The 20540-nt window shown below is 44.7% G+C and overlaps 1 protein-coding gene across 1 annotated transcript in view; it reads left to right on the forward strand.

Annotated features, from left to right (window-relative positions):
• The window catches only part of LOC122558123 (mucin-6-like), a 276414-nt gene that overhangs the window by 53699 nt on the left and 202175 nt on the right, over nt 1-20540 (forward strand). Inside the window, exon 10 of the mRNA XM_087996806.1 lies at nt 13119-13256. Within this exon, the coding sequence (XP_087852932.1) occupies nt 13119-13256 (138 nt within the window). The remainder of the gene's footprint in view (nt 1-13118; nt 13257-20540) is intronic.

Genomic DNA, 20540 nt, shown 5'->3' on the forward strand with positions numbered 1-20540 from the left:
GAACTTGAGGGCGTGATGGAAGGTGTTGGTAAAGTGGATGAACTGTTCAACCTCTCGTGGGAGCACGAGGCAGCGCCAATACAGTCATCGATGTAGCGGAAGAAAAGGTGGGGGGTGGTGCCAGTGTAGCTGTGGAAGATGGACTGTTCCACTTATCCTACGAAGAGGCAGGCATAGCTGGGGCCCATGCGGGTGCCCATGGCTACTCCTTTGGTTTAGAGGAAGTGGGAGGATTGGAAAGAGAAGTTGTTCAGGGTGAGGACCAGTTCAGTCAATCGAAGGAGGGTGTCAGTGGAAGGGTACTGGTTGGTACGGCGGGAAAGGAGGAAGCGGAGGGCTTTGAGTGCTTCGTGATGGGGGATGGAGGTGTATAGGGACTGGATGTCCATGGTGAAGATAAGGCATTGGGGACCAGGGAAGCGAAAATCATGGAGGAGGTGGAGGGCGTGAGTGGTGTCCTGAACGTAGGTGGGGAGTTCTTGGACTAACGGGGACAGGACCGTGTCGAGGTATGCAGAGATGGGATCGGTGGGGCAGGAGCAGGCTGAGACAATGGGTCGGCTGGGGCAGTCAGGTTTGTGGATTTTGGGCAGGAGGTAGAAACGGGCGGTGCGGGGTTGTGGCACTATGAGGTTGGAGGCGGTGGATGGGAGATCCCCTGAGGTGATGAGGTTATGGATGGTCTGGGAGATGATGGTTTGGTGGTGGGAGGTGGGGTCATGGTCAAGGGGGCAGTAGGAGGAGGTGTCCGCGAGCTGGCAATTAGCCTCAGCGGTGGAGCGGTCGGTGCGCCAAACTACTACCGTGCCTCCCTTGTCTGCTCGCTTGATAGTGAGGTTGGGGTTGGAACGGAGGGAGTGGAGGGCTGCACGTTCCGAGGGTGAGAGGTTGGAGTGGGTGAGAGGGGTGGAGAAGTTGAGGCGGTTAATGTCACAGGTGGCTATGAAGAGATCGAGGGCGGGTAAGAGGCCAGCACAGGGTGTCCAGGTGGATGGGGTGTGTTGGAGGCGGGAGAAGGGGTTGTCAGAGGGTGGGTGAGAATCTTGGTTGAAGAAGTCGGCATGGAGGCAAAGGCGGCAGCCGCGTGTTGAACTCGTTGATCCGAGAGCGTAGGGCAATGAAGGTGAGGCCCCTGCTGAGGACTGATCTTTCATACTCAGAGAGGGGTAGTTCTGGAGGGATGGTGAAAACACGGCAGGGCTGGGAGCTAGGACCTGGTGTGGGGCTGGAGCTGGAAGTGGGGGAGGGGTTAGGCGTGGGGGCGGGTACGGAGATCGGCGTGGGGGCGGGTTAGGCGTGACAGAGATCGGCGTGGGGGTGGAGTTAAGCAGGGTGACGGAGATCGGCGTGGGGGCGGAGACACATGCGGCGTTGTGGTCGTGCAGGTTAGTGATGTCACTAGGGGCAGAAGTGGCTGCGGCGACAGCAACCCCGGGGGCGGAAGTGGCTGTGGCGACAGTGTAATTCCCGATAGCCGCGGAGGCCACGAATCTGTCGGCGATGGTCTTCCTGGCGAACGTGGAGGCGGTTGTCTGGGCGGCGATCGCGGAGGCTGCGAGGTCGGTGGGGGCTGAAGTGATGTCATGGTCCGCGGCGGCGGTTGTTGCCGCGGGCGCTGTAGCAGACGCGTGGTTAATGGCGCATGACTGATTTCGGAGGCCGATGGAAGATTCTGGAACAGTTGAGGAACCCAGAGTGTGAGGGTAAGTACATGAAAGTTTTTGGTACTTACTGTCTTTAATTTCCGATATGGCTAGGAAGAACTGTTTATTTAGTGTATGGATTCTTCTGTGGATGAAGAACAGTAGAGGTCCTTTGCAGGTCTGTGAGAGTGTTGTCCTGAGCTGGGGTAGGTCTAATTGCAGGGAATGTAGGTAGCGGCGCATGGCTGCAAGTGTGGAGCAGAGGATCCGGAGGGAGGTCTGTTGCTGGAAGCTTCGGATTTGTTGTAGATACTGGTTGTCCTGGTTGGGTCCAAATTTTGTTGGTCGGAACGTAGTCCGGAGTCCGTGCGGGATCAGTTGGTTCCGTAGGCAGGTGCTGAGGAAGGAGATGTGGCTGTGGTAGCGAGTCTGTTTGAGAACGTGGCTGAAGAGCTTCTGTGCAGAGGAGTTGACCTGGGGTGTGCAGTGAGAGAGGGACTCACTGAAATCCTTGTAGAGGAAGGAAGAGAGCTTCTTCAAGGAAGGCATCCTTGTAAGAGGATTCGAAGTAGGTTAAAATCTTCGAGGAGAATACTTACTGTCTTTAATTTCCGATATGGTACTTACTGTCTCACCCTCTCAGCCTCGGAACGTGCAGCCCTCCACTCCCTCCGTTCCAACCTCAGACCGGCAGACAAGAGAGGCACGGTAGTAGTTTGGCGCACCGACCTTTACACCGCTGAGGCTAAACGCCAGCTCGCAGACACCTCCTCCTACTGCCCCCTTGACCATGACCCCACCTCCCACCACCAAACCATCATCTCCCAGACCATCCATAACCTCATCACCTCAGGGGATCTCCCATCCACCGCCTCCAACCTCATAGTCCCACAATCCCGCACCGCCCGTTTCTACCTCCTGCCCAAAATCCACAAACCTGACTGCCCCGGCCGACCCATTGTCTCAGCCTGCTCCTGCCCCACCGAACTCATCTCTGCATACCTCGACACGGTCCTTTCCCCCTTAGTCCAAGAACTCCCCACCTATGTTCGGGACACCACCAACGCCCTCCACCTCCTCCATGATTTTCGCTTCCCCGGTCCCCAATGCCTTATCTTCACCATGGACATCCAGTCCCTGTACACCTCCATCCCCCATCACGAAGCACTCAAAGCCATGCGCTTCTTCCTTTCCCGCCGTACCAACCAGTACCCTTCCACTGACACCCTCCTTCGACTGACTGAACTGGTCCTCACCCTGAACAACTTCTCTTTCCAATCCTCCCACTTCCTCCAAACCAAAGGAGAAGCCATAGGCACCCGCATGGGCTCCAGCTATGCCTGCCTCTTCGTAGGATATGTGGAACAGTCCATCTTCCGCGGCTACACTGGCACCATCCCCCACCTTTTCCTCCGCTACATCGATGACTGTATCGGCGCGCCTCATGCTCCCACGAGGAGGTTGAACAGTTCATCCACTTTACCAACACCTTCCATCATGCCCTCAAGTTCACCTGGACCGTCTCAGACTCCTCCCTCCCCATCCTAGACCTTTCCATTTCTATCTCCGGCGACCGAATCAACACGGACATTTACTATAAACCGACCGACTCCCACAGCTACCTAGACTACACCTCCTCCCACCCTGCCCCCTGTAAAAATGCCATCCCATATTCCCAATTCCTTCGTCTCTGCCGCATCTGCTCCCAGGAGGACCAGTTCCAAATCCGTACAACCCAGATGGCCTCCTTCTTCAAGGACCGCAATTTCCCCCCAGACGTGGTCGACGATGCCCTCCACCACATCTCTTCCACTTCCCGCTCCACCGCCCTTGAGCCCCGCCCCTCCAACCGCCACCAGGACAGAACCCCACTGGTCCTCACCTACCACCCCACCAACCTTCATGTACAGCGTATCATCCGCCGTCATTTCTGCCACGTCCAAACGGACCCCACCACCAGGGATATATTTCCCTCCCCTCCCCTATCAGTGTTCCGAAAAGACCACTCCCTCCGTGACTCCCTCGTCAGGTCCACACCCCCCACCAACCCAACCTCCACTCCCGGCACCTTCCCCTGCAACCGCAAGAAGTGCAAAACTTGCGCCCACACCTCCCCCCTTACTTTCCTCCAAGGCCCCAAGGGATACTTCCATATCCGCCACAAATTCACCTGCACCTCCACACACATCATCTATTGCATCCGCTGCACCCGCTGTGACCTCCTCTATATTGGGGAGACAGGCTGCCTACTTGCGGAACATTTCAGAGAACACCTCTGGGACACCCGGACCAACCAACCCAACCACCCTGTGGCTCAACACTTCAACTCCCCCTCCCACTCCACCAAAGACATGCAGGTCCTTGGACTCCTCCTTCGCCAGACCATAGCAACACGACGGTTGGAGGAAGAGCGCCTCATCTTCCGCCTAGGAACCCTCCAACCACAAGGGATGAACTCAGATTTCTCCAGTTTCCTCCTTTCCCATCCCCCCACCTTGTCTCAGTCAAATCCCTCAAACTCAGCACCGCCTTCCTAACCTGCAATCTTCCTCCTGACCTCTCCGCCCCCATCCCACTCCAGCCTATCACCCTCACCTTGATCTCTTTCCACCTATCGCATTTCCAACGCACCTCCCCCAAGTCCCTCCTCCCTACCTTTTATCTTAGCCTGCTGGATACACTTTCCTCATTCCTGAAGAAGGGCTTATGCCTGAAATGTCGATTTTCCAAATACGTGTACATCTTGTCCTTCAGGATTCCCCCCAACAACTTGCCCACCACCGACGTCAGGCTCACTGATTGAGAGTGCCCTGACTTGTCTTTCTCAACTTTCTTAAACAATGGTACCACGTTAGCCAACTTCCAGTCTGCCGGCACCTGACCTTTGGCTATCGATGATACAAATATCTCAGCAAGAGGCCCAGCAGTCACTTCCCTAGCTTCCCACAGAATACTGGGGTACACCTGATCAGGTCCTGGGATTTATTCACTTTTATGCATTTCAAGACATCCAACACATCCTTCTGTGTAATATGGACATTTTTTAAAGTGTCACCATCTATTTCCCGACACTCTATATCTTCCATCCTTTTCCACAGTAAACACTGATGCAAAAACTCATTTAATACCTTCCCCATCTCCAGTGGCTCCACACACAAAGATTCTGCAGTGGAATGGGATGTCTATGCAGGTTAAACCAGTGGGCTAAAACCTCACAAAGTGGAATACACTGTGGGAAAATGTAAGGTTGTGTACTTTGGTAGGAGAGCTGAATGTTATTGAAATGGAGAAAGACTGCAGAAAACTACAATATAGAGGGATTTGGAGTCCTTGTATATAAATCACAAAAATTTGGTAACCAACTTCAGAGATAAAAGGGAAGGGAAATGGAATGTTGACATTTATGTCAAGGGAAATGGATATAAAAATAGGTGGGTCTTGTTAAAACTATACAAGTCCATAGGAGGATTACGAGGTTAATCTCTTAGGTATTGAGGTATTGTCTTAAAACGAGAGTAGGTTGGCTCTGGACTCGTTAGAATTTAGAAGAATGAAATGCAACATTATTATACCATAAGACATAGGACTGGAAGTAAGGCCATTTGGCCCATCGAGTCCACTCTGCCATTCAATCATGGCTGAATGGGCATTTCAACACCACTTACCTGCATTCTCCCCGTTTCCCTCAATTCCTTTAGAGATTAAGATTTATCAATCTTTGCCTTGAAGATATTTAATGCCCTGGCCTCCACTGCGCTCTGTGGCAATGAATTCCACAGACCCACCACTCTCTGGCTCAAGAAATATCTCCTCATTTCTATTTTAAATTAACCACCTCTAATTCTAAAGCTGTGCCCATGGGTCCTAATATTTCCGCCTGACGGAAACAAATTCCCAGCGCCCACCCTTTCTAAGCCATGCATTATCTTGTAAGTTCCTATTAGATCTCCCCTCAACCTTCTAAACTCTAATAAATACAATCCCAGGATCCTCAGCCGTTCATCGTATGTTAGGCCCACCATTCCAGGGATCATCCATGTGAATCTCTACTAGACATGCTCCAGTGCCAGTATGTCCTTCCTGAGGTCTGAGGCCCAAAACTGGAAACAGTATTCTAAATGGGGCCTAACTAGAGCTTTATAAAGTCTCAGTAGCACATCGCTGCTTTTACATTCCAACCCTCTTGAGATAAATGACAACATTATATTTGCTTTCTTAACCACGGACTCAACCTGCAAGTCAACCTTTAGAGAATCCTGGACTAACACTCCCAGATACCTTTGTACTCTGGCTTCAGGAATTTTCTGACCATTTAGAAAATAGTCTGTCCCTGTATTCTTTTTTCTGAAGTGCAAGACCTCGCATTTGCTCAGATTGAATTTCATCAGCCATTTCTTGGATCACTGTCCTAAACGGCCTAAATCTTTCTGCAGCCTCCCCACCTCCTCAGAACGACCTGCCTGTCTACCTGACTTCACATCATCGGTGAACTTCACCAGAATATCCTCAGTCTCTTCATCCAGATCATTAATATATAAAGTGAACAGCTGCAGCTCCAACACTGAACCCTGCGGGACACCACTTGTCACTAGCTGCCATTCCAAAAAAGAACCTTTTATCCCAATTCTCTGCCTTCTGTCAGACAGCCAATCCTCAATCCATGCCAGTAGCTCACCACGAACACCATGGGCCCTCAACTTGCTCAGTAGTCTGCCGTGAGGCATTTTATCAAAGGCCTTGTGGAAGTCTAGGAAGATAACATGCCCCAGGTTTCCCTGGTCTAACCTACTTGTTACCTTTTCAAAGAATTCCATCGGGTTTGTCAGGCACGACCTCCCCTTACTAAATCCATGCTGACTTGTTCTAATCCGACCCTGAACTTCCAAGAATTTAGAAATCTCATCCTTAACGATGGATTCTAGAATTTTACTTACAACCGAGGTTAGTCTAATTGGCCTATAATTTTCCATCTTTTGATCCTTTCTTAAACAAGGGGTTTACAACAGCGATTTTCCAAACATCTGGGACTTGCCCTGAGTCCAGTGATTTTTGAAAGATTACAACCAACGTCTCTGCTATGTCTTCAGCCACCTCTCTCAGAACTCTAGGATGTAGCCCATTTTAGAAACAATTTTTAGACCTTTTAGCTTTTCTTGCACTTCCTCTTTTGTAATGGCTACCATATTCAACTCTGCTTCTCGACTCTCCTTAATTGTTGGGACATTGCTCAGGTCTTCCAATGTGAAGACTGACAAAAGTATTTATTACATTCTTCAGCTATTTCCTTATCACCCATCACTAGCCTTCCTGCACCAATTTGGAGCAGCCCAATTTCTACTTTTGCCTCACATTTGTTTCTTATGTATTGAAAGAAACTTTTATTATCACTTCAGATATTACTGGCTATCTTACCTTCATATTTGATCCTCTGCTTCCTTATTTCTCTCTTTGTTATACTCTGTTTTTCTAGTCTTCCCAATCTTCTGATTTCCCAGTGCTATTAGCCACTTTATAGGCTCTCTCTTTTTCTATGATAGATTTCCTGACTTCCTTTATCAGCCATGGTTGTCTAACCCCCCACCCCCACCCAGATTATCTTTCTTTTCTTGGGGATGAACCTCTGTACTGTGTCCTCAATTACACCCAGAAACTCCTGCCATTGTTGCTCTACTGTCTTCCCCACTAGGCTCTGCTTCCAGTCGATTTTCGTCAGTTTCCCTCTCATGCCCTGTAATTACCTTTATTTAACTGTAACACCATTATATCCGATTTGCCTTCTCTCTTTCAAACTGCAGACTGAACTCTACCATATAATGATCACTGCCTCCTAAGTGCTCCTTTAAGATCTTTTATAAAGTCTGGCTCATTACATAGCCCTAAGTCCAGAATACCCTGCTCCCTTGTAGGCTCCATCACGAGCTGTTCCAAAAAGTCAGGCAACACACCGTGCGGGACTCCTGATCCGGCTCACAAAGGATACTATCTGTCCCCCTAATTATAGAATCCCCATAACAACTACTTGTCTTTTTGCTCCCCCCTCTTGAATGGCCTTCTGCACCATGGTGCTGTGGTCAACTGGCTCATCCTGTTGTCAGCAGCTGTCAAAATATATACCAAAACTCCTGAGGTAAGTTTTTATATTTAAAAATTACCTTCCTGTCGGGCCACTGGTTCTGGGTGTCGCTCCTCCCACTCCAACTGTCACCGAAGAAATGAAGAAGACTGAAACCCCCGAGGTAAGTTTTTATATTTAGAAATTACCTTCCTGTCGGGCCACTGGTTCTCACTCCTCCGACTCCAACTGCCACCGAAGAAATGAAGAAGGCTGAAACTCCGGAGGTGAGCATACAAAATTCTTAGGACACTTGATATTATAGATGTTGAGGAATTATTTCCCCCTATGGATTGAGGATCAGAGGGCATAATTTCAGATTAGGAATTTCAGATAGTGGTGAAGCTGTAGAATTCTTTACTGTAGAATTTCTTCATTGTCCAAGAGGGGTTCGGTCGCTGAATATATTCAAGATTGAGATAAATAGAGGTAATATCAGTAAGGGAACCAAGGGTTATGAGGAAAATGTGGGAAAGTGGAGTTGAATATTATCAAATCAGTCATGATCTCATTGAATGGTGGAGCTGACTCAACAAACTCAACTCCTGCTCCTGCCTCTTATTATATTATGGCCACCTATCCCCATTCCCGCTATTAGACCAGACTATCTTCCTGTTCCACGTGCTGTTCTACTCACCTAAAACACTTAGCTATGTCACCCATTGGCACTCCATCTCCTATCATTTACCTCATATACCCTAGCCTCTTATTCAGTCCACCTACCTACCTCACCACTACCTACTAGCACACTTACCTTCATTTTATACCTATTGAAAGAAGCTTTGGGACATATAAGCTACTAAAAATAGCAACCACTGATGCAAAAAAGGGTGCACAGCTGTTTAGATTAGATTACATTACAGTGTGGAAACAGGCCCTTCGGCCCAACAAGTCCACACCGACCCGCCAAAGCACAACCCACCCATACCCCTAACCTAACACTACAGGCAATTTAGCATGGCCAATTCACCTTACCTGCACACCTTTGGACTGTGGGAGGAAACCCATGCATACACGGGGAGAATGTGCAAACTCCACACAGTCAGTCGCCTGAGGCGGGAATTGAACCCGGGTCTCTGGCGCTGTGAGGCAGCAGTGCTAACCACTGTGCCATCGTGCCGCCACTGTTGTGCTGCTCATTTAGAGAATTCCTGCAACGAGTTGGTTCGAAGCAGTTCTGAATAGGAAAATGGCTCAGATAAATGACAGAAATGTATGTATATGATTTTTTGGCTGGTCAGGGTCAGAAATAGGGTCTGAAACTTCCTATTTTATTTGGTTGTGTGAATTGCGTTGAGAATGTTCGAGGGATTCTCACCACAAGGTCCAGATTTCTCTCTCTATCTTGCCAAAGTGCTTCATCAAGCACCTATCTCAGGTAAAACTTAAATGCTGCATTATTAGTGAGTGGCATTATCAAAAAGATATATAACTATTATAAAAGTGATGTTTAGCTTGATTATGTGATGTAAACCTTGGCAAAAGAAAAGTGATTTGTAACTCACTGTAGGATAGTGATGTGCAGCTCCATCAAAGGAGTGATGTGGAATCCTATCAGGGAGGAGTAATTTGTAATTCTATCAATAAGGAGTATATGTAACTTTATTTGAAATTCATGATGTGTATCCTTTGTTATGGACCAGACCAGAATGTACCGTAGACCCTAACTTTTCTTCCTTTAAGGGTAAATGTTAGATGCTGTGTTCCGGATGCAATTTGATTCATCAAACTACTCAATGTTAAGCTAAACACAATGTATTCAAACACTGTACTTAAAATACACCAACAGAAAGACGAGCTTGGAATAATTTAACTCTATGAGAAAACTTAACAGAATGATTATTTTACTACTAAACAGTAACTATTTTAATATGATAACATCCCATAAACAGACCCTTGGGAAAAAGCAATTTCAGAAAGCAAATTTTGTCCCATATGCAATCCAGCAGAGTAGGGAGAGAACCCTCAGCTTTTGGCTGTGATCAAGAGAGAGAAAAATAGCTTCCAATTCTTCAAGGCCCCAATAGCAACTGCTGAAAGCTAACGCAAAGTCCTAGATTTGGGAAAATTTGACCACATCCACTGAATTGTTCCAACTTTTAAAAAAAACACCCAAGGCTTCACAAATTATTCAACTTCTCACAGATTGCTTGGCAGCTCTGTCCCCCAATATCTGTTCCTGAAAGAAACAAGGACAAAGCAAACCTCTTAAGCAAACCTCTTAAAACCACAGCATTGTCACACAGTGCACACATATAAGGGAGAATTTGATTTTGCAGAATTACATTTTATTTTGCTCAAAAACTGTATGAATCCATATAAAACTCTGTAAAACTATACAGAGAGCTTGTCAGTCTGACTCAACATTGGGACACAGACTTCACACCTATTGTGAGAAAAGCTGAGCTGTCTTGAGAATGTAATTTAAAAGAAGTTCTGGGAGTGATATATCAAAGAACAGAAACCAGTATGTTCCATTATAAAAGATGGAAGATTTGATCGAAAATTGTTTAATATATCACATCTCCATGACTCTGGAATCCTTTGCGATAAATTCTGTGATCATGATCTTATTCTCCACAACCACTTGATGAAGGAGCAGTGCTCTGAAAGCTAGTGCTTCCATATAAACCTGTTGGACCATTACCTGGTGTTGTGTAATTTTTAACTTTGTTCACCCCAGTCCAGCACCAGCATTTCCAAGTCATGGCTCATTGAGAAGGAGTGACTTGTAGTCTCTTCGGAAAGGAGTGATTCATAGCTCTATCCAAGACTGTTATTTTAGCCAGTTACACATAATTATGCATTCTCAAGTATGACTGTATGAAACTATTATTGTATTAATGTATTTTCACTTATCGATATAAATTCTGATTGATCTAATTGACAAAGAGCTTCCAACATTCTTTTTCTCTGTTAGAAACATGGAAAATAGGTTTCAGACTAGGTGAATTGGCCCTTCGAGCCTGCATCACCATTCAATGCAATCATGGCTGATCATGGAAATTCAGGATCCCATTCACGCCCTCTCCCCAGAGCCTTTTATTCCTTTGGCTGCCAGGGCCACGTCTAGCTCCCTCTTGATTATATCTAATGAACTGGCCTCACTAGCTTCCTTTGGTAGAAAATTCCACAGGTTCACAACGCTGGATGAAGAATTTCTTCCTCATAGAGTCATAGAGATGTACAACACAGAAACAGACCCTTCGGTCCAACTCTTCCATGCTGACCAGATATCCCAACCCAATTTAGTCCCACGTACCAGCAACAGTTATAATAACCTCCACCACTTCCTCTGGCAGCACATTCCAAACACACACCACCACCCTCTGTGTGAAAAAGGTTGCCCCTTAGGTCACTTTTCTATCTTTCCCCTCTCACCCTAAACCTATGCCCTCTAGTTCTGGACTCCCCGACCCTAGTGAAAAGACCTTGTCTTTTTACCCTATCCATGCCCCTCATGATTTTATATACCTCTATAAGGTCACCCACAGCCTCCGATGCTCCAAGGAAAACAGCCTTAGCTTATTCAACCTCTCCCTATAGCTCAAATCCTCTAACCCAGGCAACATCCTTGTAAATCTTTTCTGAACCCTTTCAAGTTTCACAACATCCTTTCGATAGGAAGGAGACCAGAATTGCACGCAGCATTCCAAAAGTGGCCTAACCAATGTCCTGTACAGTCGCAACATGACCGCCCAACTCCTGTACTCAATACTCTGGCCAATAAAGGAAAGCATACCAAATGCCGCCTTCACTATCCTATCTACCCGCAACTTGAAGGAGCTATGAACCTGCATTCCAAGGTCTCTTTGTTCAGCGACACTCTCTCAGACCTTACCATTAAGTCCCGCTAAGATTTGCTTTCCAAAAATGCAGCATCTCGCATTTATCTAAATTAAACTCCATCTGCCACTCCTCAGCCCATTGGCTCATCTGATCAAGATCCCGTTGTAATCTGAGGTAACCTTCTTGGCTGTTCACTACACCTCCAATTTTGGTGTCATCTGCAAATTTACTAACTATATCTCTTAAGCTCACATCCAAATTATTAATATGAATGACGAAAAGTAGAGGACCCAGCACCAATCCTTGTGGCACTCCACTGGTCACAGGCCTCCAGTCTGAAAAACAACCCTGCACCACCACCCTCTCGTTCTGGACTCCTCGACCCCAGTGAAAAGACCTTGTCTTTTTACCCTATCCATGCCCCTCATGATTTCTAACTTTGAGCCATTTCTGTATCCAAATGACTAGTTCTCCCTGTATTCCAAAGATGTAACCTTGCTAACTAGTCTCCCATGGGGAACCTTGTTGAACGCCTTACTGAACTCCATATAGGTCACGTCCACCGCTCTACCCTCATCAATCCTCTTTGTCACTTCTTCAAAAAACTCAATCAAGTTTGTGAGACATGATTTCCCACGCACAAAGCCATGTTGACTATCCCTAATTAGTCCTTGCCTTTCCAAATACAAGTACATCTTGTCCCTCAGGATTCCCTTCAACAACTTAACCCACCACCGATGTCAGGCTGACTGGTCTGTCGTTCCCTGGCTTGTCCTTACCACCTCCTTAAATAGTGGCACCATGTTAGCCAACTTCCAGTCTTCTGGCACCTCACCTGTGACTATCAATGACATAAATATCTCAGCAAGAGATCCAGCAATCACTTCCCTAGCATCCCATGGAGTTCTAGGGTACACTTGATCACATCCTGGAGATTTATTAACTTTTATGCTTTTCAAGACATCCAGCACTTCCTCCTGTGTAATATGCATATTTTTCAAGATGTCGCATCCAGCTAGTCCAGCCCCATCCGGAGTTTATATATTTCTATGAGATTTCCACACCTCCCCTATTCTTCTAAATTCCAGTGAATACAAGCCCAGTCGACCTGATCTTTTCTCCTACGTCAGTTCTGCCATCCCATGATTCAGTCTGGTGAACCTTCGCTTGACTCCCTTTATTACTTTATTTTCAGAGATACGTTAACATTTTAACTCTTTTAAAAAAGACGTGTATGTTGAGAATTACAACACCAGTGTATTAAGAGTTTGTTTGTGAACTTCACTGATGGTAATTTCTAGGAGAAAGTGAGGAATGCTGAAATCTGCCCTTTAATCCCACTTGCCTATGTTCATCCCTCAAGCGTTTTACAGTTCAGCTGATTTTAAAATGGTTAGAGAAAATCAAGTGTGTTCATATCACCAGACTCATTGTGTATTTCACCAGTATCTTTCCTTTGTTACCACTCCTGTCTAAAGAGTAACCCATTGTTAGTTTGCCAATAATATCTTTCTTTTTGTTAATTTGCTCATCTGACAAAGGTAATGGATTTTAATGATCTGTATTGTTTTCAGCGGGTGTTAAGGTTGAGAGAAAATCTACCACATGGGTTCAGATGTCTACCAGATTTGGCCTGAAAATGCAGATCTACTTCAGTCCAGTTTTCCAAGTGTACATTACTGTACAGATGAAATTTTTTGACACCACAGATGGTAAGAGATTGTTTCTATACAATATTGGTGCTTGGAAAGACAGTCACAAATTAGATTAAAAATATGAAAGAAAGCTTCAGGTTTCAAGTCATTCTTCACTTGTCTCTTATGATCTGTCAATCACATCGATACCAGGATTTGAGGAAGCTGTACGGTGAGGGTTTAGCCATTTCAGTTAGCAACAGAAAAGATTCCAGTGGTTTGAAGTCAAACATCAATTTTGCCAGAAATAGTGGATTGATATTAATTGTACAGCAAAACCGAAAAGACTTATTCCAAACTTGTCTCATTAGCTACCTATGTTTCCTCTTTTGTCTGAAGCTGACTCACTGTTAACACTTGCTGTAGCTAGAAGAACTTGCTGCTAGAATAGGCCATCCTTGTAGCAAGTGCTTATCTTTAAATCCCACCCAAACATATGGCCAAGCATTGGTATTCTGGAATTGCCCTTTGCTGACAACATAGTGAGACAGTGGACACAAAGCCCATGTTGCTCACAATGCATAGCTGGAATGACTGACACTTCCTGATGCATGCAGCTCCATTCCTTGCCACTCCTGCTGTCAAAACCACCCAGCAACAAGCCTGCCTGTCCATAGCCAAACTCATCAAATTACTAAGTCACTGCTAATCTATCTCCAAAGCCCAATGCTAAGCAGCGTCTTGTCATTATCAAGAGAAGGACCGTCATGAACAGGCAAGCGCTTGGAGAATTCTATAGATTTGCTTTTTCTTTATTTACAGTCACCAAAAGTGAAAGCAAACTAATATGGCTGCAGTTTGCAAATGAAATGTTAGCATGCTGACCAGTGACAGTCCACAATTGCTGCACCCAGCTGATTTCTGCACCTGATGCTTCTGAGTACTGTCATGCACAAGGAGAGATTTCTCCTCCTCAATGTCCTTATCCTCCTCCAGAGAAGACTCCTCCTGTTTTCCCAGTTTGTCAGCAACGAGCACATCACCTTGTTGCCTGCTTCAGTTGTGCAGAGCACAGAACATGACAATGATGTGGTGCACTCTGAGCAGAGTACATTGCAGCACCCTCTCCCCAGACTAGTCCAAACAGCAGAACTACAGCTCCGCAACCATGTTTTCTGCTCCATCATTGCCCTAGTCAACATATGGGCAGCATATCATTGCAGTCTTCATCACTGGGGCAGTTGTTCAGTAATTGTCACAGAAGATAGATCTTGTCCCCCATTAACCATCCTTGTTAGGCAGCTGGAGCTTGAAACACTTAAGTAGATAAGATTGCACCAGGATGTAGGAGTTGTGGCAGCTAACAGGGTCGCAAGCACATACCTCTAGGAAGTGGAGCCAGTGATCACAGATAATCTGAGCATTGATGGAATGGAAGCCCATTCTATTAATGAACTCTGCAGTATTGTGATGTGCATGTATGTACATTTGATGGCACCTGTGGGAAGCAAGGTAAATGTCTGAATCCTGCTGTCCAACAGCAGCACTGACATCTTGGGGAAAGAAAATAAACATGCGACACAAAGGTCACTCTCCTGATGCATCTGTGGATGCATGACTAAAATATTCCACACAAATCCTTCATCTCTCCCTGGATTGAGGCAGATACATAGAAGTTCAACACAGCTTTCACATTTATAACCACTGGGAGGGAATGGCCTCTTCACTTCTGCAGACCTCAGGTCCCAGTCCTATCACAATATCATGTGACAAACAGAGCCTGCACATCACTCATTCCCAAGGAAATGGAATCAGTGGTGAAAGACTTTGGTTCTTCTGTGGCCCCAAACTATCCTGAAGGTCCCTCCAACTACTCCCTATGCCTGAGATGATTGCTTTTCACCCTCCACAGCAGCTTGCTGTCAGATCTGCTCCTGCTGTATCTGCCTTTGCCTTCCTAGCAATGCAGTCATTGTGACCAATATCACACTTCTGGCTGAATCTATGATTCCTTCAGGAAACATAAGGAACAAAACAGATTCTTAGTTCAGAGAAAAGTCAGTGATAGCATACTGCAGATAACTGCTACACACATTCCATCCAAGCAATGAGATATGCAGTGCCCAGACTACAAAGACCATGTTTACATTCCTCATGGCTCTTTGGGAGAGCTACCTATGTAATAGTGGTGCTGCACTGACCAGCAGATAACAGTACAACTACATTCCATGTAGTTTGAATCCTTCCAAGTCTCACATAACTTTGGATGGTTTAATTGCATGCATTTATATCATTATTCTGTTGGTGCAGGTATAGATGGGATTGGTTCCATGTTCCACAGCACCTTTGGAAATGGAACCCCTACACTGTACTGGTTGCAGCCAATATCAGCCTCTGAAATTTGTGGCAATGAAATCTGTTTCATTTAGATCTCAATGTGCAGTTTGCAAGGGCCAATAACTTGGTGGATATTGCCTGCAACCAGCATTTGAACCCCTAATTTTTTCAGATTGTATGTATTTCGCATGGTCAGTAATATGATTGCAAATTAAATGTAGATGTATTTTGTACGTGCATGATTAATGCTTTTGCCCCTTCAGTGCCTTCCTATCCAGAAGCGAAGCCTGCGCTTATTCCCATCAAACTGACACTTCCTTCGCTCGGCCCGAGCATTGTCCCAGCACATTATCATTGTAGTTAGCATCTAGTGAACAGTAGATGATGGCAGAAAACAGCTCACAGTGGACACTGTCAACACTGGCCTCCACCTGATTTCAAGTTATCCCCGGGCCTCCTTTTACTTTGCTGGACCCGGAGAAAGTATTTCCATTGATCTCACTCATGTTTAAACCTACTGCATTGAGTTACAACTTTTCTGTGTGCCTCCGGAGCCCCAACATTTCAGTTTAACAGTCCAGGATGTTCCCACCATGGAGGTCATAGAGATGGTCACTATCAATAGCACTCCTTCTGTCGCCTTCCATTTCCTCCCATTCCATATCATTTATTCCCACATTCCATAGTTCAAATTACTCCTGTCACCATCCTTGTCCTCACTTCAAGTCTTGCTTCTGCGTTCACCCCAACCTTAAATGCCCTCACCTCTTATTGTCATAGGGCACATCTTTTCCCTCCCAAGCCCGTTTTCTCCTCTCCACTGGTCAGTATATGGACGTCCAGATCTGACTGCTCTCCAGCACCATGATTGATTTTCAAGTATTGGTCCAAGAAAGGAGTGACCAGACTGCTGACTACAGATCTTTCAGCTCTGCCAACTGATGGTATACAGTTCTTAGGTTCTTATAATGGCCAACATTATTGACTACAGGCCACTCCTTGGACAATATTCCCTCACTGTGACTACCCCAAATGGACAATTGATCACAGCCGAGCCCCTTCACTTAGTGCAGATTCTATCCTTGACCGACGGTACCAAGATCTGTCTGAGTGACAGCAGCTCCCGGATTTGACAGAGCACTGCTCCCAAAGACTTGAGACATGACCATTTAATTTAAAAAATCAGGCAGTGTGTTTGTCACCTAGGCAACCAGCACTGTTAATTATCTAATTCTTTCTACACTTTGATTTCATTCGGAAATGCAGGTGTTGGACTGGGGTGTACAAAGTTACAAATCACACAACACCAGGTTATAGTCCAACAGGTTTAATTGGAAGCACTAGCTTTTGGAGCACCGCTCCTTCATCAGGTGGTTGTCAATTGGAAAGCTAGTGCTTCCAATTAAACTTGTTGGACTATAACCTGGTGTTGTGTGATTTGATTTCATTCATTAGATTCCATTTAAATACACCTAAAATGGGTCAGATTATAAGTTATAACGGATTCAGGAACTCTGAAGAAAACTTTACTGTCCAGAAAAGAAGCTTTTATTTTACAATAGCTTGAAAGAAACAAACAAGCATTATTACTTTGTGTTTCAAGCATTGCCAAATCTTGTTCGTTTGGACATCCTTACTAAAAAAAAAGTGCAAACAATTTTCTCAAATTTAACTTGCTAGGCTATACTCTACTTTTCTTTCAAATAAATTCCAAATTCACAATTGACAATAACAGACTCTTGTTTCTTTATGTGTCCAACCACAGCCATGTTGTTCGACTGGCACCTTTCATTTGTGGTCAATTAGTTTCTTCTCAAACAATCTGTCCCATTTTATTCTGATAGAAAATAAAACCACCCGGACTGTTTCCATGGGCTCTGGCGTTAAATTAAAATTTGAAGATTCAAGTTTATTTACCATTTAAACTTCATTGGAATTTCTCATTGCGTGCTTGAACTCACAATTTGTGATTTTTATCAATTCCAGTTTCATGAAGTTACTTTCAGACTTGGTGGTTTTAAACAGTGATCCTGCATGGCGATTTCAATGATCGTATCAGTTCAGAGCTCTACTGATTTCAAAGACTTTGTCTTTGCATGACTTCCAGCTCTCTTGCTGGGTTTTTGAAACTTGTTCAAAAACAAAACAAAAAAATTCACTGTGGCTCTAGAAGAAGCCCCGTGGATTATTTATATCATCCAACACATCTGACCACACAGACGTTGCGTAAAAAGATTTAAAATTGTCAGCAGGAAGTGTTAACTCTGTTGGTCTCAAAAATGGGCAGGACCCAAGTCACCTGGCGACGTCATGTTGAACTTCTCCATACTCAGTTCAAATAATCTTTTGATTATCTCAGACTGGCATTTTAAATCTCTTATATTAAACAAAGATTTTTTAGATCTTCCTTTTAAGACCATCTTCAAAAAGAAGCACAAGTGTACTGACAAAACATGACTCATTCCAAATTCTGAATTCAAATCGGATGTCTTTGAAAAAGGTTTTGAGAACAAGCTTAACCATTTTTTCACAGGAGTTCCAAACAAAAATATTTTTTAAACTTTCCACTGTGATTATTATAAATGACTTGGATGAGGAAGTGGAAGGATGGATTAGTAAGTGTGCTGATGATATGAACATTGATGGAGTCGTGGATAGTGTAGAGGGCTGTTGTAGGTTGCAACAAGACATTTGACAGGATGCAGAAATGACCTGTTAAGTGGCAAATGGGGTTCAACTTGGAAAAGAATGAAGTTATTCACTTAGGAAGATCGAATTTGAATGCAGATTACAGGGTTAAAAACAGAATTCTTGGCAGTGCGAAGGAACAGAGGGATCTTGGGGTCTATGTCCATAGACCCTTCAAAGTTGCCACCCAGGTTGATAGGGTTGTTCAGAAGGCATGTAGTGTGTTGGCTTTCATTAACCGGGGATTGAGCTTAAGAGCTGCAAGGCTATGCTGCAGCTCTACAGAGTCCTGGTTAGACCACACTTGAAATATTGTGTTCAGTTCTGGTTGCTTTATTATAGGAATGATGTGGAAGCTTGAGAGAGGGTGCAGAGGAGATTTACCAGAATGCTACCTGGACTGGAGGAGATGACTTATGAAGAAAGTTTGAGGGAGCTAGGGCTTGTCTCATTGGAGCAAAGAAGGATGAGAGGTGACTTAATGAAGAGCTTATGCTTGAAACAACATCTCTTCTGCTCCTCGGATGTTGCCTGACCGACTGTGGTTTTGCAGCACCACACTTTTTGACTCTGATCTCCAGCATCTGCAGTCCACACTTTCTCCCAGAGAAATATATAGAGTGGATAGAGAGAGACTTTTTTCCCATGGTGTAAATGTCTATCACGAGGGGACATAATTTTAAGGTAATTTAAGGAAGGTTTAGGGGAGATGTCAGAGATAGGTTCTTTTCTCAGGGAGTGGTGGCTGTGTGGAATGTACTGCCAGCAGTGGTAGTAGAGTCAGACACAATAGGGACATTTTAGCGACTCTTGGATAGGCACATGAAAGATAGTACAATGAAGGGTATGTAGGTTAGTCTGATCTTAGAGTAGAATAAAAGGCCGGCATAACTTCGAGAGCGGAAGGGCCTGTACTGTGCTATACTGTTCTATGCTCTATGAAATAAGATTTCAAAGTTTTTGAACCTATGATGCTTTAGGACTCTTCCCTGTTTTGGTACTGATTTTAGCCAAATTTAAGGAATGCTATCATTTTACTGTCATGGGAACTCTGAATACAATCCAATTTTCATAGTGGGCTTCTTTAACTTCACCGGGGGGAAGGGACTTGTTGAGCTCTTCCTTAAGAAGAAGGGCCTGTGCCCGAAACGTCGAATCTCCTGTCCCCTGGATGCTGCCTGACCTGCTGTGCTGTTCCAGCAATAAAGTTTCAACTTTGATCTCCAGCATCTGCAGACCTCACTTTCTCCTCGAGCTCTTCCTTAACTGTGTCTAAGAGTCCTATTCTTTCACTCACTTTTTCCAGCTCCTGGGTGATATTACACACCGGCTTTGTCTCACTACAGAGACAGGATAGTTGAGTAAACACTAAAATCCATTCTCAAGGTTATCTGTCTTGTCTTTCAAGGTAATAGCCCAGCGGTTGTCTGTTGGTGGATTTCTGCCTGGCATATGTTAATTTTTGCTACATAAAAGGGGAGAAATCCATCTTGTCAGCAGCTCCAACATCCACATGCAGCCTGGATAGCTGCAATGCTGGAGGTCTGCAGACAAATTTAAAAATTCAAATCTGTTGAGAAAAAAAACCTTCTGTATCTGCCAAAACAAAACAGTATCCATCGATCCTACTTTGAGCAAAACGGGTTAATTAGTCAAAGTTTGATACGAATTTTATATATATAGAATATATAAAATTCTCCAAGCTGATGCAAATAGTTTACTGCTGATCCAAAGGGATAGCATGAAGGCTGTTGGACAAAGTTAAGTCAACACTTCACCTTCCTCCTGGAGGGAGATAAGGACCATATTATATTTCCTTTCTAAATAAAAGAAAAATCTACCACCTTTGTTATCTTTTATCTTCTTCAAAGTCTTTGACATTAGTTTTCTCAAATTCAAGAGAGCGAATTCCCTTTATAAAATTCCAATTTTCCCTATTTTTTTCATAGCACTAATTCACATCAAACATTTAGGATGAGCAAATCTTACTGGCTAGAATTAAAGATTCTTTAAAAATTACAGTAAAATTTGAAAGTTCACTCTGGTCAGTAAATGAAATTGTAAACTCAAATATACTGTGAAAAACCATTTACCACTTGCCCAGGACTCTTTCCTTAAACAAAATGCAGCATGCATATACAGCATTTAACTTAGTGTTTTTTCTTCAATTGGTTTCATATGATTGCAGCCAATTCCAAGAGGTAAATAAGAGCTTAAGAAACTAATTCCACATAAGCACTCCATGTCAAAGCCTTTAAAAAAAAACACTGATAATTTCTTGAAGGGGACATCAACAAAGCCTCACCAGACCGAGCTCCAGGGAAGAAAACACAAATG

Source organism: Chiloscyllium plagiosum, unplaced genomic scaffold, assembly GCF_037043375.1.
Source record: "Chiloscyllium plagiosum isolate Xiang-an unplaced genomic scaffold, Cpla_swu_hap1 HiC_scaffold_18, whole genome shotgun sequence".
Lineage (NCBI taxonomy): Eukaryota > Metazoa > Chordata > Chondrichthyes > Orectolobiformes > Hemiscylliidae > Chiloscyllium > Chiloscyllium plagiosum.